Source organism: Cyclopterus lumpus, chromosome 23 (assembly GCF_009769545.1).
Source record: "Cyclopterus lumpus isolate fCycLum1 chromosome 23, fCycLum1.pri, whole genome shotgun sequence".
Classification (NCBI taxonomy): Eukaryota; Metazoa; Chordata; class Actinopteri; order Perciformes; family Cyclopteridae; genus Cyclopterus; species Cyclopterus lumpus.
Window position 1 is genome coordinate 16,755,594 of NC_046988.1, and position 26,625 is coordinate 16,782,218.

General features: G+C 43.1%; 2 protein-coding genes across 12 annotated transcripts; both read left to right on the top strand.

The window, feature by feature from the left end:
• Positions 1-229: 229 nt before the first annotated feature.
• Positions 230-26,514, top strand: tbk1 (TANK-binding kinase 1). 2 transcript variants are annotated; one of them, XM_034525756.1, is made up of 21 exons: positions 230-321; positions 1,174-1,261; positions 2,946-3,086; positions 3,226-3,355; positions 4,526-4,707; positions 8,489-8,649; positions 9,423-9,533; positions 9,835-10,014; positions 10,868-11,064; positions 11,957-12,015; positions 12,122-12,213; positions 12,813-12,914; positions 12,991-13,069; positions 13,340-13,461; positions 13,798-13,874; positions 17,144-17,183; positions 19,866-19,967; positions 20,054-20,150; positions 22,878-22,978; positions 23,089-23,160; positions 25,301-26,514. In XM_034525756.1, exons 2-21 carry the CDS (start codon positions 1,175-1,177, stop codon positions 25,338-25,340), a joined length of 2,172 nt encoding a protein of 723 aa, XP_034381647.1. In that variant the 5' UTR covers positions 230-321; position 1,174; the 3' UTR covers positions 25,341-26,514. The 2 variants fall into 2 exon arrangements, with proteins under 2 accessions (XP_034381647.1, XP_034381646.1); XM_034525755.1 differs by having other exon boundaries at positions 317-518.
• On the top strand, positions 20,159-22,871 carry LOC117725897. 10 transcript variants are annotated; one of them, XM_034525749.1, is made up of 3 exons: positions 20,159-20,283; positions 20,316-21,883; positions 22,180-22,871. In XM_034525749.1, the coding sequence occupies exons 1-3, from the start codon at positions 20,165-20,167 to the stop codon at positions 22,830-22,832; spliced, it is 2,340 nt and encodes a 779-aa protein (XP_034381640.1). In that variant the 5' UTR covers positions 20,159-20,164; the 3' UTR covers positions 22,833-22,871. The 10 variants fall into 10 exon arrangements, with proteins under 10 accessions (XP_034381640.1, XP_034381645.1, XP_034381642.1 ...); XM_034525754.1 differs by having other exon boundaries at positions 20,316-21,660; positions 22,728-22,871; XM_034525751.1 differs by having other exon boundaries at positions 20,316-21,271; positions 21,884-22,871.
• Positions 26,515-26,625: the final 111 nt, after the last annotated feature.

Consider the following 26,625-nt stretch of genomic DNA (forward strand, 5'->3'; position numbering starts at 1 on the left):
TTTAAATCTAAAATGGTATAATCATATTCTTCATCGACATTAAAAATAGAAGTCGTACCACTGGGTCATGATCAGTGGGCCGTTTACCTGGAGACAGGTAGGTTGGACCGTAATAACTCCTTTTGAAGTATATAGATTATTATAATACTTTGTGTTTGGCTGGAATCAAAAAACAATTATTAGGCTGACGATGTATTTCTTAGTAATAAGAAACTAAGATGTTATGGTCATTTATCGTGCCACGCCCCCTTTCCGCTGATTGGACGGCTCCTGTCACGTGGCACGGCGACAGGGAAGAGGACTCCGCAGCAGAGAAAGAAGGTGAGGAAACAAACGGACCGGTAACGGCTCGTTTTAGGAGATAACACCCGTGAAGACGCGTCTTCACCGGCTCCGCCACGAGGCTCGACGTGTCGGTTACCGGACCCGGTTCCGGTAGCGCCGCTGCGTGTGTTTATGTATCGATGAGCTAACGTCGGCTGCTTCCGCTCTCGCCTCGGAATCAAACGGATAATGACGTGTGTGCTGTTTGAAGAATGAACCGCTGCATATGAATTATTACGTTAATGTTCGTGACTCTTCCGGTTCGCTCGGTTCTCCGGTTCTCCGGTCGGGTTTTCCGTCGGTTCGGGCCTCAAAACGGGAATTTCCCACCTGCGGACGTCACGAATACGTGATGACGTCAGCAGAGTTTACGTCGCGCAACAGACGAACGTTATTTTACTTCCATTTCCACAACATGAATATAATATAATAATATAATAGAAAGCCTGTTATTGACAGAACATTCAAGGAGAAGTAAACAATACAAAATAGAAACTAGGAAAGATAATTATATTGCATTTTATTAATAATAATGTGTTTTGTTATTTATCTATGTACTATTACATAAGCCCAGAAAATGAAAAATATTATACAGTTCAGAATAATAAATAATAATAATACGTAAATATGACATTAAAATACATACAGAACATTTAACTTAATACAATTAAAACATATCAATACAAATATATATTATACACATTTTAAAATAAATTCTTACAATAACGTATTTATAAATTGAAAAATGTGTCACACAAAGAATATAAATAAAATATATGTGAATAAATGACATGATTTCTATAACAAGTCGTTAATAGATCCAATAATCAATCGGTTGTCTGTCTTCAGGATGCAGAGCACCACCAACTACCTGTGGCTGATCTCAGACCTGCTGGGTCAGGGAGCCACGGCCAACGTCTACCGGGGCCGGCACAAGGTGGGGTCACCTGACTGCCTCCCGGCCAATCACAGGGCAGGAGAGAGTCACCGCTGATGAGTCACCGTCTGAGCCCCAGACTGGAAACTCACGTCTGGATATTTGATCCTAGAATTTATAGATATAAATTAATTCAACTGGGGGGGTCTGTGGTTTCCGGTCTGGTCTGGTTCTGTCAGTGTGATCGTGGTTCTGTCAGTGTGATCGTGGTTCTGTCAGTGTGATCGTGGTTCTGTCAGTGTGATCGTGGTTCTGTCAGTGTGATCGTGGTTCTGTCAGTGTGATCGTGGTTCTGTCAGTGTGAACGTGGTTCTGTCAGTGTGATCGTGGTTCTGTCAGTGTGAACGTGGTTCTGTCAGTGTGATCGTGGTTCTGTCAGTGTGATCGTGGTTCTGTCAGTGTGATCGTGGTTCTGTCAGTGTGATCGTGGTTCTGTCAGTGTGAACGTGGTTCTGTCAGTGTGATCGTGGTTCTGTCAGTGTGAACGTGGTTCTGTCAGTGTGATCGTGGTTCTGTCAGTGTGAACGTGGTTCTGTCAGTGTGATCGTGGTTCTGTCAGCGTGAACGTGGTTCTGTCAGCGTGAACGTGGTTCTGTCAGCGTGAACGTGGTTCTGTCAGTGTGAACGTGGTTCTGTCAGCGTGATCGTGGTTCTGTCAGTGTGAACGTGGTTCTGTCAGCGTGAATGTGGTTCTGTCAGCGTGATCGTGGTTCTGTCAGCGTGAACGTGGTTCTGTCAGTGTGATCGTGGTTCTGTCAGCGTGATCGTGGTTCTGTCAGCGTGAACGTGGTTCTGTCAGCGTGAACGTGGTTCTGTCAGCGTGATCGTGGTTCTGTCAGTGTGAACGTGGTTCTGTCAGCGTGATCGTGGTTCTGTCAGTGTGATCGTGGTTCTGTCAGTGTGATCGTGGTTCTGTCAGCGTGAACGTGGTTCTGTCAGTGTGATCGTGGTTCTGTCAGTGTGAACGTGGTTCTGTCAGCCTGATCGTGGTTCTGTCAGCTTGAATGTGGTTCTGTCAGCCTGATCGTGGTTCTGTCAGCCTGATCGTGGTTCTGTCAGTGTGAACGTGGTTCTGTCAGCCTGATCGTGGTTCTGTCAGTGTGAATGTGGTTCTGTCAGCCTGATCGTGGTTCTGTCAGTGTGAACGTGGTTCTGTCAGTGTGAATCTGGTTCTGTCAGTGTGATCGTGGTTCTGTCAGCCTGATCGTGGTTCTGTCAGTGTGAACGTGGTTCTGTCAGCCTGATCGTGGTTCTGTCAGTGTGAATGTGGTTCTGTCAGCCTGATCGTGGTTCTGTCAGCCTGATCGTGGTTCTGTCAGCCTGATCGTGGTTCTGTCAGTGTGAACGTGGTTCTGTCAGTGTGAATCTGGTTCTGTCAGTGTGAATGTGGTTCTGTCAGTGTGATCGTGGTTCTGTCAGTGTGAATGTGGTTCTGTCAGCCTGATTGTGGTTCTGTCAGCGTGAATGTGGTTCTGTCAGCCTGATCGTGGTTCTGTCAGCCTGATCGTGGTTCTGTCAGCGTGAACGTGGTTCTGTCAGCGTGAACGTGGTTCTGTCAGCGTGATCGTGGTTCTGTCAGCCTGATCGTGGTTCTGTCAGCCTGATCGTGGTTCTGTCAGCCTGATCGTGGTTCTGTCAGCCTGATCGTGGTTCTGTCAGTCTGATCGTGGTTCTGCTCCTGTAGAAAACCGGAGACCTGTACGCCGTCAAAGTGTTCAACAACCTGAGCTTCTTGAGGCCGCTGGACGTCCAGATGAGAGAGTTCGAGGTTCTGAAGAAGCTCAACCACAAGAACATCGTGAAGCTGTTCGCCGTCGAGGAGGAGGTGACTATATTAACATGGTTATATATATTCATATGGTTATATATACGTATTCACATGGTTATATCTATAGATATATAGTCCTGTTCCTCCTGTTGATGAAGCTCCTCTCTCCTCCTCCTCCTCCTCCTCCTCCTCCCAGTCCAACACCCGTCACAAGGTCCTGGTGATGGAGTACTGTCCCTGTGGCAGCCTGTACACCGTCCTGGAGGAGTCCTCCAACGCCTACGGACTCCCTGAGGACGAGTTCCTGCTGGTTCTCCACGACGTGGGTACGTGAGCACTGATAGAACCTTATTATACAAGTATGGTTATTATAGAACCTTATTATACAAGTATGGTTGTTATAGAACCTTATTATACAAGTATGGTTATTATAGAACCTTATTATACAAGTATGGTTATTATAGAACCTTATTATACAAGTATGGTTATTATAGAACCTTATTATACAAGTATGGTTATTATAGAACCTTATTATACAAGTATGGTTGTTATAGAACCTTATTATACAAGTATGGTTATTATAGAACCTTATTATACAAGTATGGTTGTTATAGAACCTTATTATACAAGAATGGTTGTTATAGAACCTTATTATACAAGTATGGTTGTTATAGAACCTTATTATACAAGAATGGTTGTTATAGAACCTTATTATACAAGTATGGTTATTATAGAACCTTATTATACAAGTATGGTTATTATAGAACCTTATTATACAAGTATGGTTGTTATAGAACCTTATTATACAAGAATGGTTGTTATAGAACCTTATTATACAAGTATGGTTGTTATAGAACCTTATTATACAAGTATGGTTGTTATAGAACCTTATTATACAAGTATGGTTATTATAGAACCTTATTATACAAGTATGGTTGTTATAGAACCTTATTATACAAGTATGGTTATTATAGAACCTTATTCTACAAGTATGGTTATTATAGAACCTTATTCTACAAGTATGGTTATTATAGAACCTTATTATACAAGTATGGTTATTATAGAACCTTATTCTACAAGTATGGTTGTTATAGAACCTTATTATACAAGTATGGTTGTTATAGAACCTTATTATACAAGTATGGTTATTATAGAACCTTATTCTACAAGTATGGTTGTTATAGAACCTTATTATACAAGTATGGTTGTTATAGAACCTTATTATACAAGTATGGTTATTATAGAACCTTATTCTACAAGTATGGTTGTTATAGAACCTTATTATACAAGTATGGTTGTTATAGAACCTTATTATACAAGTATGGTTGTTATAGAACCTTATTATACAAGTATGGTTATTATAGAACCTTATTCTACAAGTATCCTTAGTTCTATGATAACTGAGAACTCTAACCTGTATGTACTGTAATACCTGCTGTCAAGAGAAGGATTCGTGGCTTTGATCCCCGAGCCGCTCTCTGATTGGCTGTCTCCAGTGGCAGGTATGAACCACCTGAGAGAGTACGGCATCGTTCACCGGGACATCAAACCAGGAAACATCATGCGCGTCATCGGAGAGGACGGACACTCCGTCTACAAGCTCACGGACTTCGGAGCCGCCAGGGAGCTGGAGGACGACGAGCAGTTTGTGTCCCTGTACGGAACCGAGGAGTACCTGGTGAGGAGAGTACTACGAGTACCTGGTGAGGAGAGTACTACGAGTACCTGGTGAGGAGAGTACTACGAGTACCTGGTGAGGAGAGTACTACGAGTACCTGGTGAGGAGAGTACTACGAGTACCTGGTGAGGAGAGTACTACGAGTACCTGGTGAGGAGAGTACTACGAGTACCTGGTGAGGAGAGTACTACGAGTACCTGGTGAGGAGAGTACTACGAGTACCTGGTGAGGAGAGTACTGCGAGTACCTGGTGAGGAGAGTACTACGAGTACCTGGTGAGGAGAGTACTGTGAGTATGTCTGTAGTTATTGACTTCAGGTCTGTAGTTGTTGATTTCAGGTCTGTGGTTGTTGACTTCAGGTCTGTAGTTGTTGACTTCAGGTCTGTAGTTATTGACTTCAGGTCTGTAGTTGTTGACTTCAGGTCTGTAGTTGTTGACTTCAGGTCTGTAGTTATTGACTTCAGGTCTGTAGTTGTTGACTTCAGGTCTGTGGTTGTTGACTTCAGGTCTGTAGTTGTTGACTTCATGTCTGTGGTTGTTGACTTCAGGTCTGTAGTTGTTGACTTCATGTCTGTAGTTATTGACTTCAGGTCTGTAGTTGTTGACTTCATGTCTGTAGTTGTTGACTTCATGTCTGTGGTTATTGACTTCAGGTCTGTAGTTGTTGACTTCAGGTCTGTGTTTGTTGACTTCAGGTCTGTAGTTATTGACTTCAGGTCTGTGTTTGTTGACTTCAGGTCTGTAGTTGTTGACTTCATGTCTGTAGTTATTGACTTCAGGTCTGTAGTTGTTGACTTCAGGTCTGTGTTTGTTGACTTCAGGTCTGTAGTTGTTGACTTCAGGTCTGTAGTTGTTGATTTCAGGTCTGTGGTTGTTGACTTCAGGTCTGTAGTTGTTGACTTCAGGTCTGTAGTTGTTGACTTCAGGTCTGTGGTTGTTGACTTCAGGTCTGTAGTTATTGACTTCAGATCTGTAGTTATTGACTTCAGGTCTGTAGTTATTGACTTCAGGTCTGTAGTTGTTGACTTCAGGTCTATAGTTGTTGACTTCAGGTCTGTAGTTATTGACTTCAGGTCTGTAGTTGTTGACTTCAGGTCTGTAGTTATTGACTTCAGGTCTGTAGTTGTTGACTTCAGGTCTGTAGTTATTGACTTCAGGTCTGTAGTTATTGACTTCAGGTCTGTAGTTGTTGACTTCAGGTCTGTGGTTGTTGACTTCAGATCTGTAGTTGTTGACTTCATGTCTGTGGTTGTTGACTTCAGGTCTGTAGTTGTTGACTTCATGTCTGTAGTTATTGACTTCAGGTCTGTAGTTGTTGACTTCATGTCTGTAGTTTTTGACTTCATGTCTGTGGTTATTGACTTCAGGTCTGTAGTTGTTGACTTCAGGTCTGTGTTTGTTGACTTCAGGTCTGTAGTTATTGACTTCAGGTCTGTGTTTGTTGACTTCAGGTCTGTAGTTGTTGACTTCATGTCTGTAGTTATTGACTTCAGGTCTGTAGTTGTTGACTTCAGGTCTGTGTTTGTTGACTTCAGGTCTGTAGTTGTTGACTTCAGGTCTGTAGTTGTTGATTTCAGGTCTGTGGTTGTTGACTTCAGGTCTGTAGTTGTTGACTTCAGGTCTGTAGTTGTTGACTTCAGGTCTGTGGTTGTTGACTTCAGGTCTGTAGTTATTGACTTCAGATCTGTAGTTATTGACTTCAGGTCTGTAGTTATTGACTTCAGGTCTGTAGTTGTTGACTTCAGGTCTATAGTTGTTGACTTCAGGTCTGTAGTTATTGACTTCAGGTCTGTAGTTGTTGACTTCAGGTCTGTAGTTGTTGACTTCAGGTCTGTGGTTGTTGACTTCAGGTCTGTAGTTGTTGACTTCATGTCTGTGGTTGTTGACTTCAGGTCTGTAGTTGTTGACTTCATGTCTGTAGTTATTGACTTCAGGTCTGTAGTTGTTGACTTCATGTCTGTAGTTGTTGACTTCATGTCTGTGGTTATTGACTTCAGGTCTGTAGTTGTTGACTTCAGGTCTGTGTTTGTTGACTTCAGGTCTGTAGTTATTGACTTCAGGTCTGTGTTTGTTGACTTCAGGTCTGTAGTTGTTGACTTCATGTCTGTAGTTATTGACTTCAGGTCTGTAGTTGTTGACTTCAGGTCTGTGTTTGTTGACTTCAGGTCTGTAGTTGTTGACTTCAGGTCTGTAGTTGTTGACTTCAGGTCTGTAGTTGTTGATTTCAGGTCTGTGGTTGTTGACTTCAGGTCTGTAGTTGTTGACTTCAGGTCTGTAGTTGTTGACTTCAGGTCTGTGGTTGTTGACTTCAGGTCTGTAGTTATTGACTTCAGGTCTGTAGTTATTGACTTCAGATCTGTAGTTATTGACTTCAGGTCTGTAGTTGTTGACTTCAGGTCTGTAGTTATTGACTTCAGGTCTGTAGTTATTGACTTCAGGTCTGTAGTTGTTGACTTCAGGTCTGTAGTTGTTGACTTCAGGTCTGTAGTTATTGACTTCAGGTCTGTAGTTGTTGACTTCAGGTCTGTGGTTGTTGACTTCAGGTCTGTAGTTATTGACTTCAGGTCTGTAGTTGTTGACTTCAGGTCTGTAGTTATTGACTTCAGGTCTGTAGTTATTGACTTCAGGTCTGTAGTTGTTGACTTCATGTCTGTGGTTATTGACTTCAGGTCTGTAGTTGTTGACTTCAGGTCTGTGTTTGTTGACTTCAGGTCTGTAGTTATTGACTTCAGGTCTGTGTTTGTTGACTTCAGGTCTGTAGTTGTTGACTTCATGTCTGTAGTTATTGACTTCAGGTCTGTAGTTGTTGACTTCAGGTCTGTGTTTGTTGACTTCAGGTCTGTAGTTGTTGACTTCAGGTCTGTAGTTGTTGACTTCAGGTCTGTAGTTGTTGATTTCAGGTCTGTGGTTGTTGACTTCAGGTCTGTAGTTGTTGACTTCAGGTCTGTAGTTGTTGACTTCAGGTCTGTGGTTGTTGACTTCAGGTCTGTAGTTATTGACTTCAGGTCTGTAGTTATTGACTTCAGATCTGTAGTTATTGACTTCAGGTCTGTAGTTGTTGACTTCAGGTCTGTAGTTATTGACTTCAGGTCTGTAGTTATTGACTTCAGGTCTGTAGTTGTTGACTTCAGGTCTGTAGTTGTTGACTTCAGGTCTGTAGTTATTGACTTCAGGTCTGTAGTTGTTGACTTCAGGTCTGTGGTTGTTGACTTCAGGTCTGTAGTTATTGACTTCAGGTCTGTAGTTGTTGACTTCAGGTCTGTAGTTATTGACTTCAGGTCTGTAGTTATTGACTTCAGGTCTGTAGTTGTTGACTTCAGATGGGTCAGAGTGGGTTTCTTCAGGAGAGGGTTGACTCCGCCTCCTTCAGAGAGTTAGGGAAACAGCCGGTTGAGAGGGAGGTGTTAATAAGATGGGTGAGAAAGGGAAGAAGGTCCGGAGCAATGGACTGGAGAAGGTGAGACGGGATGGGGTCAAGGGGGCAGGTGGTTGGGGGGTCAGAGGTTACCAAGGTAAGAACTTGATTAGGAGACAGGGGGATAAAAGAGGAAAACAAGGGGGAAGAAGGTGAAGTTAGTGGAGGTGTAGTTATGGAAGATGGATTAGTAAATGAAGAGCGTATGTCGTCTATCTTTTTTGTGAAGTAGTCAACAAAGTGGCTTGGTGGAGGGAGGGGGGGGGGACCAGGGGGGTCAAGGAGAGTACTACGAGGAGTACCTGGTGAGGACTTGGACTCACCTTGGACTCACCTGGTGAGCTCTTCTTCTTCGTGTGTTTCAGCACCCCGACATGTACGAGCGGGCCGTGCTGAGGAAGGACCACCAGAAGAAGTACGGGGCCACGGTGGACCTGTGGAGCATCGGCGTCACCTTCTACCACGCGGCCTCCGGCAGCCTGCCCTTCAGGCCCTTTGAGGGGCCGCGCAGGAACAAGGAGGTCATGTAAGGAGGAGGAGGAGGAGGAGGAGGAGAGGAGGAGGAGGAGGGGGGGAGAGGAGGAGAGGAGGAGGAGGAGGAGGAGAGGAGGAGAGGAGGAGAGGAGAGGAGGAGAGGGGGAGAGGAGGAGGGGGGGGGAGGAGGAGAGGAGAGGAGAGGAGGAGAGAGGAGAGGAGGAGAGGAGGAGGGGAGGAGAGGAGGAGGAGAGGAGAGGAGGAGGAGGAGGAGGGGAGAGGAGGAGGAGGAGGAGAGGAGGAGAAGAGGAGAGGAGGGGAGAGGAGGGGGAGGAGGAGGAGGGGAGGAGGAGGCGGAAGAGGAGAGGAGGAGAGGAGAGGAGAGGAGGGGAGAGGAGAGGAGGAGAGGAGGAGAGGAGGGGAGGAGAGGAGGAGAGGAGGAGAGGAGAGGAGGGGAGGAGAGGAGAGGAGAGGAGAGGAGAGGAGAGGAGAGGAGGAGGGGAGGAGGAGAGGAGGAGAGGAGGGGAGGAGGAGGAGAGGAGAGGAGGGGAGAGGAGGGGGAGGAGGAGGAGGGGGAGGAGGGGGGGAAGAGGAGGCGGAAGAGGAGAGGAGGGGAGGGGAGGAGGAGGAGGAGGAAGAGGAAGAGGAGAGGAGGAGGAGGGGAGGGGAGGGGAGGAGGAGGAGAGGAGGAGGAGGAGAGGAGAGGAGAGGAGAGGAGAGGAGGGGAGGGGAGGGGAGGGGAGGAGGAAGAGGAAGAGGAGAGGAGGAGGAGGGATAAGGAGGAGGAGGAGGAGACACTGACCAGCTGTCTGCTGTCGTTTTAAGGTACAAAATCATCACGGAGAAACCGTCCGGCACGATCTCCGGACACCAGAAGTGTGAGAACGGGAAGATCGAGTGGAGCACCGAGATGCCGGTTTCCTGCAGTCTGTCCAAGTAAGAGCAGCGGAACTCACCTGGAGACAGGTAGTCACAGGAGATGGCAATATGTGCATCGTTTACAATAATAATATATATATATATATGTATATATCATTTATACTGTCAATGCTCGTCATTTATATTTTGTCTTCAACGGGTTTGTTTTAAAGGTTTTTTATTGTTTAGGTGGTAATCAAAGTATATAGTAATAAATAATACATCATTGAAAGTAGAGGAAATATTAGTGTGCACAAGTATTTATTATAATGAGATAAAGAGGTGACGGTAGAGGATCAATACGTGTCTCCTGGTCTAGGGGTCTCCAGAGCCTCCTGACCCCGGTCCTCGCCAACATCCTGGAGGCAGACCAGGAGAAGTGTTGGGGCTTCGACCAGTTCTTCGCCGAGACCAACGACATCCTTCACCGGACGGTCGTCTACGTGTTCAGTCTGCAGCAGGCGACGCTTCACCACATCTACATCCACGAGTACAACACGTGAGCAAGTGGTTATTACCATGTAATAACACATATACATCACGAGTACAACACGTGAGCAAGTGGTTATTACCATGTAATAACACATATACATCACGAGTACAACACGTGAGCAAGTGGTTATTACCATGTAATAACACGTCTACATCCACGAGTACAACACGTGAGCAAGTGGTTATTACCATGTAATAACACATATACATCACGAGTACAACACGTGAGCAAGTGGTTATTACCATGTAATAACACATATACATCACGAGTACAACACGTGAGCAAGTGGTTATTACCATGTAATAACACGTCTACATCACGAGTACAACGCGTGAGCAAGTGGTTATTACCATGTAATAACACGTCTACATCACGAGTACAACGCGTGAGCAAGTGGTTATTACCATGTAATAACACGTATACATCACGAGTACAACGCGTGAGCAAGTGGTTATTACCATGTAATAACACGTATACATCACGAGTACAACGCGTGAGCAAGTGGTTATTACCATGTTATAACGTCTCAGCATTCTGACTTCTCAAAACATTTTGACTTTATTTTCAAAACTTTTAAACTTTATTCAAAAAATATTTTGTATTTTATTAGAAAAATATTTTTACTGTACTCTAAAAACCTTATTTATACTATTCTAAAAATATTTAAACTCTATTCTGATTATTTTCCGCTTCATTCATGAAATCTACAATGATTATTTTATAGAACAAATGATAATTTGACATAAATAAAGCATAAATAGCACCGGAGTCTTTATTCTCACCAGGAGAGAACATGGCAGCCGGAGACGGTATCCCAGCATGCACTTGGCTTAAGTGTCTGTTCCTCTGGTGTCCACAGGGCGGCGCTGTTCCAGGAGCTGATGTCCCGCCGAACCAGCATCCCGCTGCACAACCAGGAGCTGCTGTACGAGGGCCGGCGCCTCGTCCTGGACCCGAACCGCCAGGCCAAGACCTTCCCCAAGACCTCCAGAGACAACCCCATCATGCTCGTCAGCCGCGAGTCCGTCGCCACCGTGGGACTCATCTTCGAAGACCGTACGTAGCGCCACCGCGGTGATCGTACCGTCAACCACGAGACGTAGATCCTTAGAGATCCAGGTCAGAGGGACCAGAATATGATCATCAAACGACTAAAAGAGAAACGTTTACGGGTCATTAGAAAAGGGACCAGCGGTCACAGGAAGATGTTTCCGTTCTCTGACCTTTGACCTTTTGACCCCTCATGTTTCCGTGTTAGTCGTGTTGTGTCATGAACAGCAGGAGCTCTGACCTTTGACCTCTCATGTTTCCGTGTTAGTCGTGTTGTGTCATGAACAGCAGGAGCTCTGACCTTTGACCTCTCATGTTTCCGTGTTAGTCGTGTTGTGTCATGAACAGCAGGAGCTCTGACCTTTGACCTCTCATGTTTCCGTGTTAGTCGTGTTGTGTCATGAACAGCAGGAGCTCTGACCTTTGACCCCTCATGTTTCCGTGTTAGTCGTGTTGTGTCATGAACAGCAGGAGCTCTGACCTTTGACCTCTCATGTTTCCGTGTTAGTCGTGTTGTGTCATGAACAGCAGGAGCTCTGACCTTTGACCTTTGACCCCTCATGTTTCCGTGTTAGTCGTGTTGTGTCATGAACAGCAGGAGCTCTGACCTTTGACCTCTCATGTTTCCGTGTTAGTCGTGTTGTGTCATGAACAGCAGGAGCTCTGACCTTTGACCTTTGACCCCTCATGTTTCCGTGTTAGTCGTGTTGTGTCATGAACAGCAGGAGCTCTGACCTTTGACCTCTCATGTTTCCGTGTTAGTCGTGTTGTGTCATGAACAGCAGGAGCTCTGACCTTTGACCTTTGACCCCTCATGTTTCCGTGTTAGTCGTGTTGTGTCATGAACAGCAGGAGCTCTGACCTTGACCTTTGACCTCTCATGTTTCCGTGTCCGCAGCCAGTCCTCCCAAAGTCCAGCCGCGCTACGACCTTGACCTGGATGCCAGCTACGCCAAGGTGACATCCAGGTGTCTTCACAGATCAGGTTTTATTCATTTGTATGTGAACGTTCTGACTGACGACAATGTTGTTGTTGTTGTTGTTGTTGTTGTTGTTGTTGTAGACGTTTGCGGGGGACGTGGGACATTTGTGGAAGACCTCCGAGTCGCTGCTGGTTTACCAGGAGCTGGTGCGGAAAGGAGTTCGAGGTTTGATGTGAGTCCAGACTTTACAAACAGGAAACGGGTTTGTTTACATGGAGCTCACTTCCTGTTTGTTATCTGCCAACAACACATGTTTTTATTATTATTTATTAAATATAACAAACAAAACAAAAAGCAGTTTGATTTCCTCTGATGTCTTTTATTATTATTATGAGGTGTAATAATTATAGAATTTATTATTTAAATCTACAATAATTATTTTATAGAACGTTAAGTTAGTCAAGATAGTTTGATATAAATCTCACTGGAGTCGACTCGATCTACCTTGATGAGTCCCACATTTCTATATGTTTATATATGTATATTTTGTAAATATATATACATATATGTATATTTTGTAAATATATATATATGTATATTGTGTATGTATGAATGCATATTTATGTTTATTTTTATATATATATATATATATTTTGTAGATATAAATATATATAAATGTACATATAAATACATATATATGTCTATTTGAACGATATAAATACATATATGTATATTTTGTGTGTATATATATCCATATATATGCATATTCTGTGTATATAAATCCATATGTATGTATATTTGGTGAATCCATATGTTGATGTGTTCCTGCAGAGAGCTCATGAAGGAGGACTACAGTGAGATCCTCCACAAGAAGTCGGAGGTCTTCCATCTGTGTAACTTCTGCACTCAGATCCTGGAGAAGACTGAGCAGCTGTGAGTGGCTCCTCAGAAACCTGAAACCAGTGCACCCATCAGACCAGTAACACGTGACTTCCTGTCTCCTGAGCAGGTTCGAGGCGTTGATGCAGGCCAACGTGATGTCATCAGAATACGACGAGATCTCCGACATGCACAAGAAAGTCCTCAGAGTGAGCGCTCGTTAGTGAGGGGATATTGAATATATAATCTCTCATATTATGGTTTTCTCTTGGTCTGCTGACAGCGGACTGATCCTTGTTCGTGATTGGTCAGATGCTGTAAGCCCCGCCCCCTTTATATGAATAACTCTGGTTGAGTTCATAACCAGCTCCGTGTGTCGTTGCACCCGTTAACTAAAAGTACCGTTCGTAGTACAACGTGTATTGACGATGTACTCGAAGTGTACTTCATGACATATTGTGCTCCGGTTCTCCGGTTAGATCTCCGGTTCTCTGGAGCCCATCGAGAGAACCGCTCAAGACGTGAAGAGTAAGTTCATCTCCGGAGGCCTGTTGACGGACGGCTGGATCCAACAGGTGGGAACGCACCCCGAGGACCGCAAGTGAGTACTTATACACGTAGTATTTATACATGAGTACATGTACATGTATAAGGCTGTCCCTGGAGTAGTATTAGTACACAGTGTCCCTGGAGTAGTGTTAGTACACAGTGTCCCTGGAGTAGTATTAGTACACAGTGTCCCTGGAGTAGTATTAGTACACAGTGTCCCTGGAGTAGTATTAGTACACAGTGTCCCTGGAGTAGTATTAGTACACAGTGTCCCTGGAGTAGTATTAGTACACAGTGTCCCTGGAGTAGTATTAGTACACAGTGTCCCTGGAGTAGTATTAGTACACAGTGTACTTGTATACAGAGTACTTGTACCTTGTCTCCTCAGCGTGGAGAAGATCAAAGTGCTGCTGGACGCCATCACGGCCGTCTACCACCAGTTCAAGAAGGACAAAGCTGAGAGACGTGAGCTCCTCATGATCATCATGTTAATACTCATAAACATGTTAATACTCATAAACATGTTAATACTCATAAACATGTTAATACTCATAAACATGTTAATACTCATACACATGTTAATACTCATACACATGTTAATACTCATACACATGTTAATACTCATAAACATGTTAATACTCATACACATGTTAATACTCATAAACATGTTAATACTCATACACATGTTAATACTCATACACATGTTAATACTCATAAACATGTTAATACTCATAAACATGTTAATACTCATAAACATGTTAATACTCATAAACATGTTAATACTCATACACATGTTAATACTCATAAACATGTTAATACTCATACACATGTTAATACTCATAAACATGTTAATACTCATACACATGTTAATACTCATAAACATGTTAATACTCATACACATGTTAATACTCATACACATGTTAATACTCATAAACATGTTAATACTCATACACATGTTAATACTCATAAACATGTTAATACTCATAAACATGTTAATACTCATACACATGTTAATACTCATACACATGTTAATACTCATACACATGTTAATACTCATAAACATGTTAATACTCATAAACATGTTAATACTCATACACATGTTAATACTCATACACATGTTAATACTCATACACATGTTAATACTCATAAACATGTTAATACTCATAAACATGTTAATACTCATAAACATGTTAATACTCATACACATGTTAATACTCATACACATGTTAATACTCATAAACATGTTAATACTCATAAACATGTTAATACTCATAAACATGTTAATACTCATACACATGTTAATACTCATAAACATGTTAATACTCATACACATGTTAATACTCATAAACATGTTAATACTCATACACATGTTAATACTCATACACATGTTAATACTCATACACATGTTAATACTCATAAACATGTTAATACTCATACACATGTTAATACTCATACACATGTTAATACTCATACACATGTTAATACTCATAAACATGTTAATACTCATAAACATGTTAATACTCATAAACATGTTAATACTCATACACATGTTAATACTCATACACATGTTAATACTCATAAACATGTTAATACTCATAAACATGTTAATACTCATAAACATGTTAATACTCATAAACATGTTAATACTCATACACATGTTAATACTCATAAACATGTTAATACTCATAAACATGTTAATACTCATACACATGTTAATACTCATACACATGTTAATACTCATAAACATGTTAATACTCATACACATGTTAATACTCATACACATGTTAATACTCATACACATGTTAATACTCATAAACATGTTAATACTCATAAACATGTTAATACTCATACACATGTTAATACTCATACACATGTTAATACTCATAAACATGTTAATACTCATAAACATGTTAATACTCATAAACATGTTAATACTCATAAACATGTTAATACTCATACACATGTTAATACTCATAAACATGTTAATACTCATAAACATGTTAATACTCATACACATGTTAATTCTCATAAACATGTTAATACTCATACACATGTTAATACTCATACACATGTTAATACTCATACACATGTTAATACTCATAAACATGTTAATACTCATACACATGTTAATACTCATAAACATGTTAATACTCATAAACATGTTAATACTCATACACATGTTAATACTCATAAACATGTTAATACTCATACACATGTTAATACTCATAAACATGTTAATACTCATACACATGTTAATACTCATAAACATGTTAATACTCATAAACATGTTAATACTCATACACATGTTAATACTCATACACATGTTAATACTCATAAACATGTTAATACTCATAAACATGTTAATACTCATACACATGTTAATACTCATAAACATGTTAATACTCATACACATGTTAATACTCATACACATGTTAATACTCATAAACATGTTAATACTCATACACATGTTAATACTCATAAACATGTTAATACTCATACACATGTTAATACTCATAAACATGTTAATACTCATAAACATGTTAATACTCATACACATGTTAATACTCATAAACATGTTAATACTCATACACATGTTAATACTCATACACATGTTAATACTCATAAACATGTTAATACTCATACACATGTTAATACTCATAAACATGTTAATACTCATACACATGTTAATACTCATAAACATGTTAATACTCATAAACATGTTAATACTCATACACATGTTAATACTCATAAACATGTTAATACTCATACACATGTTAATACTCATAAACATGTTAATACTCATAAACATGTTAATACTCATACACATGTTAATACTCATACACATGTTAATACTCATAAACATGTTAATACTCATACACATGTTAATACTCATACACATGTTAATACTCATAAACATGTTAATACTCATACACATGTTAATACTCATAAACATGTTAATACTCATACACATGTTAATACTCATAAACATGTTAATACTCATAAACATGTTAATACTCATAAACATGTTAATACTCATACACATGTTAATACTCATAAACATGTTAATACTCATACACATGTTAATACTCATAAACATGTTAATACTCATAAACATGTTAATACTCATACACATGTTAATACTCATACACATGTTAATACTCATAAACATGTTAATACTCATACACATGTTAATACTCATACACATGTTAATACTCATACACATGTTAATACTCATAAACATGTTAATACTCATAAACATGTTAATACTCATACACATGTTAATACTCATAAACATGTTAATACTCATAAACATGTTAATACTCATAAACATGTTAATACTCATAAATATCATTAATACTCATACACATATTAATACTCATACACATGTTAATACTCATAAATATCATTAATACTCATACACATGTTAATACGCATACATATCATAAACATCATATTCATATTGACAATAATCATATTAATAAATAAAATCATATGAATAATATTAAAAACAATAATCATCATTTATAATCATCATATTAATAATAATCACATTAATCTATAATCATTATTAATATGAATCATAATAAGTCTAAAGTTGTATAATATGTTGCGCAACAGTTTCATGTATTTTCTTTGTATTTTCTTTGTATTTTCTTTGTATTTTCTTTGTATTTTCTTTGTATTTTCTTTATTTCCCTTCATGTAATTCATAATAGTCTGTTGTGTGTTTTCAGGTCTGCCGTACAACGAAGAGCAGATCCATAAGTTTGATAAGTGAGTTTTTAACGCAGTAATATAATAAATATTTATACTGACGTGTCATATGTGTGTGTGTGTGTGTGTGTGTGTGTGTGTATATTGTGTGTGTATTGTGTGTGTGTGTGTGTGTATTGACTTCATTTGATATGGAGGCATTATAATGTACACAATAACTAGAAAATAAGACAATACAGCCACAGACACACGGTTGTGTGTATAGTGTGTAATATGTGCATTGTGTGTGCGTTGTGTGTGCGTTGTGTGTAATATGTGCATTGTGTGTGTTGTGTGCGTTGTGTGTGTAACATGTGCATTGTGTGTGCGTTGTGTGTGCGTTGTATGTAATATGTGCATTGTGTGTGTTGTGTGTAACATGTGCATTGTGTGTGTTGTGTGCGTTGTGTGTGTAACATGTGCATTGTGTGTGCGTTGTGTGTGTTGTGTGTAACATGTGCATTGTGTGCGTTGTGTGTAACGTGTGCGTTGTGTGTAACGTGTGTGTTGTGTGTAACGTGTGCGTTGTGTGTAACGTGTGTGTTGTGTGTAACGTGTGCGTTGTGTGTAACGTGTGCGTTGTGTGTAACGTGTGCATTGTGTGTAACGTGTGCATTGTGTGTAACGTGTGTGTTGTGTGTAACGTGTGCATTGTGTGTTGTGTGTGCGTTGTGTGTTGTGTGTGCGTTGTGTGTAACGTGTGCGTTGTGTGTAACATGTGCATTGTGTGTAACTTGTGTGTAACTTGTGTGTTGTGTGTGCGTTGTGTGTAATGTGTGTGTTGTGTGTTGTGTGTAACGTGTGCATTGTGTGTGATGTGTGCATTGTGTGTTGTGTGTAACTTGTGTGTTGTGTGTGCGTTGTGTGTTGTGTGTAACGTGTGTGTAACGTGTGCATTGTGTGTAATGTGTGCATTGTGTGTTGTGTGTAACGTGTGCATTGTGTGTTGTGTGTGTAACGTGTGCAATGTGTGTAATGTGTGCATTGTGTGTTGTGTGTGCGTTGTGTGTGCGTTGTGTGTGCGTTGTGTGTAACGTGTGTGTAACGTGTGCATTGTGTGTAATGTGTGCATTGTGTGTTGTGTGTAACGTGTGTAACGTGTGCATTGTGTGTTGTGTGTTGTGTGTGTGTTGTGTGTAACGTGTGCGTTGTGTGTAACGTGTGTTGTGTGTAACGTGTGCGTTGTGTGTTGTGTGTGCGTTGTGTGTAACGTGTGCATTGTGTGTTGTGTGTAACGTGTGTGTTGTGTGTTGTGTGTGTGTTGTGTGTAACATGTGCGTTGTGTGTTGTGTGTGTGTTGTGTGTAACGTGTGCGTTGTGTGTTGTGTGTAACGTGTGTGTTGTGTGTGTGTGTAACGTGTGCGTTGTGTGTGTTGTGTGTAACGTGTGCGTTGTGTGTTGTGTGTGTGTTGTGTGTAACGTGTGTGTAACGTGTGCATTGTGTGTAATGTGTGCATTGTGTGTTGTGTGTAACGTGTGCATTGTGTGTTGTGTGTGTAACGTGTGCAATGTGTGTAATGTGTGCATTGTGTGTTGTGTGTGCGTTGTGTGTGCGTTGTGTGTGCGTTGTGTGTTGTGTGTAACGTGTGTGTAACGTGTGCATTGTGTGTAATGTGTGCATTGTGTGTTGTGTGTAACGTGTGTAACGTGTGCATTGTGTGTTGTGTGTTGTGTGTGTGTTGTGTGTAACGTGTGCGTTGTGTGTAACGTGTGTTGTGTGTAACGTGTGCGTTGTGTGTTGTGTGTGCGTTGTGTGTAACGTGTGCATTGTGTGTTGTGTGTAACGTGTGTGTTGTGTGTTGTGTGTGTGTTGTGTGTAACGTGTGCGTTGTGTGTTGTGTGTGTGTTGTGTGTAACGTGTGCGTTGTGTGTTGTGTGTAACTTGTGTGTGTGTAACGTGTGCGTTGTGTGTGTTGTGTGTAACGTGTGTGTTGTGTGTTGTGTGTGTGTTGTGTGTAACGTGTGCATTGTGTGTTGTGTGTGTGTGTAACGTGTGCGTTGTGTGTTGTGTGTAACGTGTGTGTTGTGTGTGTGTTGTGTGTAACGTGTGTGTGTTGTGTGTAACGTGTGCGTTGTGTGTTGTGTGTAACGTGTGCGTTGTGTGTAACGTGTGTAACGTGTGCATTGTGTGTTGTGTGTGTGTTGTGTGTAACGTGTGTGTTGTGTGTAACGTGTGTGTGTGTGTTGTGTGTAACGTGTGCGTTGTGTGTTGTGTGTAACGTGTGTGTGTGTGTGTTGTGTGTAACGTGTGCGTTGTGTGTTGTGTGTAACGTGTGTGTGTGTTGTGTGTAACGTGTGCGTTGTGTGTTGTGTGTAACGTGTGTGTGTGTGTTGTGTGTAACGTGTGCGTTGTGTGTTGTGTGTAACGTGTGTGTGTGTGTGTTGTGTGTAACGTGTGCGTTGTGTGTTGTGTGTAACGTGTGTGTGTGTTGTGTGTAACGTGTGCGTTGTGTGTTGTGTGTAACGTGTGTGTGTGTTGTGTGTAACGTGTGCGTTGTGTGTTGTGTGTAACGTGTGTGTGTGTTGTGTGTAACGTGTGCGTTGTGTGTAACGTGTGTGTGTGTGTTGTGTGTAACGTGTGCGTTGTGTGTTGTGTGTAACGTGTGTGTGTGTGTTGTGTGTAACGTGTGCGTTGTGTGTTGTGTGTAACGTGTGTGTGTGTGTTGTGTGTAACGTGTGTGTGTGTGTGTGTCACTCTGACAGGCAGAAGCTGGTGCTCCACGCCAGTAAAGCCAGGTCTCTGTTCACGGAGGAGTGTGCCATGAAGTACCGCCTCTTCATCTCAAAGAGTGAAGAGTGGCTCAGGTGAGGCGCTCAGCTGCATCTGTGATGACCTCCTCCCCCGTTGCCAAGCAACCGTGTGGCGAGTGTTGACTTGTTGTGTTTTTCAGGAAGGTTCATCACGTGAAGAAGCAGCTGCTCGGCCTGTCGGGTCAGCTGATCAGCATCGAGAAGGAGGTCACCATGCTGATGGAGAGAGCCATCAAGGTACAGCTGGTCACATGGTCCCCTCATCACATGTTCACCTGGTCCCCTCGTCACCTGGTCCATCGTCACATGTTCACCTGGTCCCCTCATCACATGGTCCCCTTATCACATGTTCACCTGGTCCACTTGTCACATGTTCACCTGGTCACATGGTCCCCTTATCACATGTTCACCTGGTCCTCTCATCACATGTTCACCTGGTCCCCTCGTCACCTGGTCCATCGTCACATGTTCACCTGGTCCCCTCATCACATGGTCCCCTTATCACATGTTCACCTGGTCCACTTGTCACATGTTCACCTGGTCCTCTCATCACATGTTCACCTGGTCCCCTCGTCACCTGGTCCATCGTCACATGTTCACCTGGTCCCCTCATCACATGGTCCCCTTATCACATGTTCACCTGGTCCACTTGTCACATGTTCACCTGGTCACATGGTCCCCTTATCACATGTTTACCTGGTCCCCTCGTCACATGGTCCCCTCATCACATGGTCCATCGTCACATGTTCACCTGGTCCCCTCATCACATGGTCCCCTTATCACATGTTCACCTGGTCACATGGTCCCCTTATCACATGTTCACCTGGTCCACTTGTCACATGTTCACCTGGTCACATGGTCCCCTTATCACATGTTTACCTGGTCCCCTCGTCACATGGTCCCCTCATCACATGGTCCATCGTCACATGTTCACCTGGTCCCCTCATCACATGGTCCCCTTATCACATGTTCACCTGGTCACATGGTCCCCTTATCACATGTTCACCTGGTCCACTCGTCACATGTTCACCTGGTCCCCTCATCACCTGGTCCACTCGTCACATGTTCACCTGGTCACATGGTCCCCTCATCACCTGGTCCACTCGTCACATGTTCACCTGGTCACATGGTCCCTTCATCACATGGTCCACTCGTCACATGTTCACCTGGTCCCCTCATCACCTGGTCCACTCGTCACATGTTCACCTGGTCACATGGTCACCTGGTCACATGGTCCCCTCATCACCTGTTCACCTGGTCACATGGTCCCCTTATCACATGTTCACCTGGTCCACTCGTCACATGTTCACCTGGTCCCCTCATCACCTGGTCCACTCGTCACATGTTCACCTGGTCACATGGTCCATTGTCACATGTTCACCTGGTCCCCTCATCACATGGTCCCCTTATCACCTGGTCCACTCGTCACATGTTCACCTGGTCACATGGTTCCCTCGTCACATGGTCCATCGTCACATGTTCACCTGGTCCCCTCATCACATGGTCCCCTTATCACATGTTCACCTGGTCCACTCGTCACATCGTCACCTCGTCATCTGGTCCACTCGTCACATGTTCACCTGGTCACATGGTTCCCTCGTCACATGGTCCATCGTCACATGTTCACCTGGTCCCCTCATCACATGGTCCCCTTATCACATGTTCACCTGGTCCACTCGTCACATCGTCACCTCGTCATCTGGTCCCCTCATCACCTGGTCACCTCGTCATCTGGTCCCCTCATCACATGGTCCATCGTCACATGTTCACCTGGTCCCCTCATCACATGGTCCCCTTATCACATGTTCACCTGGTCACATGGTCCCCTTATCACATGTTTACCTGGTCCCCTCGTCACCTGGTCCCCTCATCACATGGTCCCCTTATCACATGTTCACCTGGTCCACTCGTCACATGTTCACCTGGTCCCCTCATCACCTGGTCCACTCGTCACATGTTCACCTGGTCACATGGTCCCCTCATCACCTGGTCCACTCGTCACATGTTCACCTGGTCACATGGTCCCTTCATCACATGGTCCACTCGTCACATGTTCACATGGTCCCCTCATCACCTGGTCCACTCGTCACATGGTCACCTGGTCACATGGTCCCCTCATCACCTGTTCACCTGGTCACATGGTCCCCTTATCACATGTTCACCTGGTCCACTCGTCACATGTTCACCTGGTCCCCTCATCACCTGGTCCACTCGTCACATGTTCACCTGGTCACATGGTCACCTGGTCACATGGTCACCTGGTCACATGGTCCCTTCATCACATGGTCCATCGTCACATGTTCACCTGGTCCCCTCATCACATGGTCCCCTTATCACCTGGTCCACTCGTCACATGTTCACCTGGTCACATGGTTCCCTCGTCACATGGTCCATCGTCACATGTTCACCTGGTCCCCTCATCACATGGTCCCCTTATCACATGTTCACCTGGTCCCCTCATCACATGGTCCCCTTATCACCTGGTCCACTCGTCACATGTTCACCTGGTCACATGGTTCCCTCGTCACATGGTCCATCGTCACATGTTCACCTGGTCCCCTCATCACATGGTCCCCTTATCACATGTTCACCTGGTCCACTCGTCACATCGTCACCTCGTCATCTGGTCCACTCGTCACATGTTCACCTGGTCACATGGTTCCCTCGTCACATGGTCCATCGTCACATGTTCACCTGGTCCCCTCATCACATGGTCCCCTTATCACATGTTCACCTGGTCCACTCGTCACATCGTCACCTCGTCATCTGGTCCCCTCATCACCTGGTCACCTCGTCATCTGGTCCCCTCATCACCTGGTCACCTGGTCCACTCGTCACATGGTCACCTGGTCCCCTCATCACATGGTCACCTGGTCACCTCGTCACCTGGTCCCCTCATCACCTGGTCACATGACATGATTATTTCTGCTTAACGCTCCAGTAAAGTATGTTTGATGTCTCCAGCTGCAGGAACAGCTGCCTCAGAAGGTTCTTCCTCTGGTGTCCGGTGGGATGAAGCCTCAGGCCTACCTGAGTCAGAACACACTGGTGGAGATGACATTGGGGTGGGCCTTATTCATCTTCCTCTTCTTCATCACACACCTTACGACATATTGACTTTACTTCAGTTATTGAGAAGTTTCTAATGGCTTCCTGTAATCTGGATGTGTTTCAGAATGAAGAAGCTGAAGGAGGAGATGGAGGGAGTCGTCAAAGAGCTGGCAGAGAACAACCACTTCTTAGAGAGGTCAGCTCCATTCATACATACAGGCTTAGCTTAGCTTAGCACAAACACTGGAGGCAGGGGGGAACTGCTAGCCTTTAGTGCATCACTTCAGTTGTATCTCCTCAATCAGAGGACTTACCTGGTGGCTTAGTTACCTGGAGGGTGAGTCACCTGGTGGGTTAGTTACCTGGTGGCTTAGTTACCTGGAGAGTGAGTCACCTGGTGGGTTAGTTACCTGGTGGCTTAGTTACCTGGAGAGTGAGTCACCTGGTGGGTTAGTTACCTGGTGGGTGAGTCCCCTGGTGGGTTATTTACCTGGTGGGTGAGTCACCTGGTGGCTTAGTTACCTGGAGGGTGAGTCACCTGGTGGGTTAGTTACCTGGTGGGTGAGTCCCCTGGTGGGTTAGTTACCTGGTGGGTGAGTCAACTGGTGGGTTAGTTACCTGGAGGGTGAGTCACCTGGTGGGTTAGTTACCTGGTGGGTGAGTCCCCTGGTGGGTGAGTCACCTGGTGGGTTAGTTACCTGGTGGGTGAGTCCCCTGGTGGGTTAGTTACCTGGAGGGTTAGTCACCTGGTGGGTTAGTTACCTGGTGGGCTAGTTACCTGGAGGGTTAGTCACCTGGTGGGTGAGTTACCTGGTGGCTTAGTCAACTGGTGGGTGAGTCCCCTGGTGGGTTAGTTACCTGGTGGGTGAGTCCCCTGGTGGGTTAGTTACCTGGTGGGTGAGTCCCCTGGTGGGTTAGTTACCTGGTGGGTTAGTCAACTGGTGGGTGAGTCACCTGGTGGCTTAGTCAACTGGTGGGTGAGTCACCTGGTGGCTTAGTTACCTGGTGGGTGAGTCCCCTGGTGGGCTAGTTACCTGGAGGGTGAGTCCCCTGGTGGCTTAGTCACCTGGTGGGTGAGTTACCTGGTGGGCTAGTTACCTGGAGGGTTAGTTACCTGGAGGGTTAGTCACCTGGTGGGTGAGTTACCTGGTGGGCTAGTTACCTGGAGGGTTAGTTACCTGATGGGTGAGTTACCTTGTGGGTTAGTTACCTGGTGGGTGAGTTACCTGGTGGGTTAGTTACCTGGTGGGTGAGTTACCTGGTGGGTGAGTTACCTGGTGGGTTAGTTACCTTGTGGGTTAGTTACCTGGTGGGTGAGTTACCTGGTGGGTTAGTTACCTCGTGGGTTAGTTACCTGATGGGTTAGTTACCTGGTGGGTTTGTTACCTGGTTGGTTAGTTACCTGGTTGGTTTGTTACCTGGTTGGTTAGTTACCTGGTGGGTTAGTTACCTTGTGGGTTAGTTACCTTGTGGGTTTGTTACCTGGTTGGTTAGTTACCTTGTGGGTTTGTTACCTGGTTGGTTAGTTACCTGGTGGGTGAGTTACCTTGTGGGTTAGTTACCTTGTGGGTTAGTTACCTGGTGGGTGAGTTACCTGGTTGGTTAGTTACCTTGTGGGTTTGTTACCTGGTTGGTTAGTTACCTGGTGGGTTAGTTACCTTGTGGGTTAGTTACCTGGTGGGTGAGTTACCTGGTTGGTTAGTTACCTGGTGGGTTTGTTACCTGGTTGGTTAGTTACCTTGTGGGTTAGTTACCTGGTGGGTGAGTTACCTGGAGGGTTAGTTACCTCGTGGGTTAGTTACCTGATGGGTTAGTTACCTGGTGGGTTTGTTACCTGGTTGGTTAGTTACCTTGTGGGTTTGTTACCTGGTTGGTTAGTTACCTGGTGGGTTAGTTACCTTGTGGGTTAGTTACCTGGTGGGTTCGTTACCTGGTGGGTTCGTTACCTGGTTGGTTAGTTACCTGGTGGGTTTGTTACCTGGTTGGTTAGTTACCTTGTGGGTTTGTTACCTGGTTGGTTAGTTACCTGGTGGGTTAGTTACCTGGTGGGTTTGTTACCTGGTTGGTTAGTTACCTTGTGGGTTTGTTACCTGGTTGGTTAGTTACCTGGTGGGTTTGTTACCTGGTTGGTTAGTTACCTTGTGGGTTTGTTACCTGGTTGGTTAGTTACCTGGTGGGTTCGTTACCTGGTGGGTTCGTTACCTGGTTGATTAGTTACCTGGGTTTGTCAGGTTAGCAGCTATGCTAACAGTTTCCCCCTGCTTCCCGTGTTTGTGCTAAGCTAGGTTAAACAAGTCCCTGAGGATAGGAAGTGATCATGTGACTGTTTCCTTCAGATTCGGGACTCTGACGCTGGACGGAGGTCTAAGAGGTTAAAGGCCGAGAGACTCGCTGGTCGTCGTCTTCTTCTTCTTCTGCACTTTTGTACATATTCTGTGTTGATGGTGTAAATAATGTGACGGTGTGAGAAGAAGCTTTTGTCTGTTTCCTTCCAACAGACTGGTAGAAACGGCAGAAGTATTTTTTTACCTGAAGACCAGTGAAGGAACTATGAAACAGAAATCCCTTAAAATGAACTATTAATCATTATTTTACCTCTGAAACCACAGTGGACACACATTAATTAGCAGGTTACATACTGTTCATAACCTTCTCCCTGATTTCAATTCTTTTTAAACCCGTAAACTATTTTTAGGTCACTTTCATTTGAAGGTACAAATATAGGGGTACCTGTAATATTTAGTAAATTCTAAGGTTTGTAAGGGGAACATTTAAATCTGGTTGAACTGATTAAGAGTCCCTTAAAACTAATATGTCAACCATAATCCTGTAACCTTAAAAATACCGTAGTCATCATGAATTCATTATTTGTAGAATATTTCACTTGATTGTGTAAAATAATCGACTTAATTTGTTTTCTAAGGTGTTTTTTAAGGGATTTACTTATTGTAACATGGTTGATGTGTTTAAGGGTATTCTAACGATTCATTAAGTATATTTTAAGTGACATTGCAGTATTTTAATGGGTTTTCTGCATTAATTGAGGTAGAACCCCTTAAAGGAACAAAGTAAAGTTTTAAGCACCCTTAATTTAAACCTTAAAATAAACAGCTTAACATTTATCTATAATAATTATATTTTCACCGTAATTGAAATATTACAAATTGAGGAATAACTTTCATGATACTTTGTTCATTTTAAGGGGTTTAAACTCCTTTATAATTGTGCAGATAAGACCCATTAAAAATGCCTTCATTACTGCACTATTATTGGATAAACTTTAAAAAATATTAAGGGTTTAAAACTGCTGATTCCATTTTCTTTTTCTTCTTCAAGGCCGATCATTAATCAATCGAGTGTCATATATCAATCGATAAGTCGCAGGTCAGTCAGTTGTAACATGAAGAAGAAACCTCTTCACCTTCATCGGTCCATCATCTTCATCTTTTACTCACGAATATGTTCATGTTTTGTCTTATCAATAATCTGCATAAGAATGCTCAAAAATGGTTTAAAAACATGTAAATAAATATCTTAAAGATGGACCGTCTGAATGTGTTTGTCTGGAAATCTGTGAAATAAAAAATGAGTATATTAAGTTTGATTTATGCCACAGTCGATGTTAGTTTCTAGCATGATAGCACGTGCCAATGTTAGCACA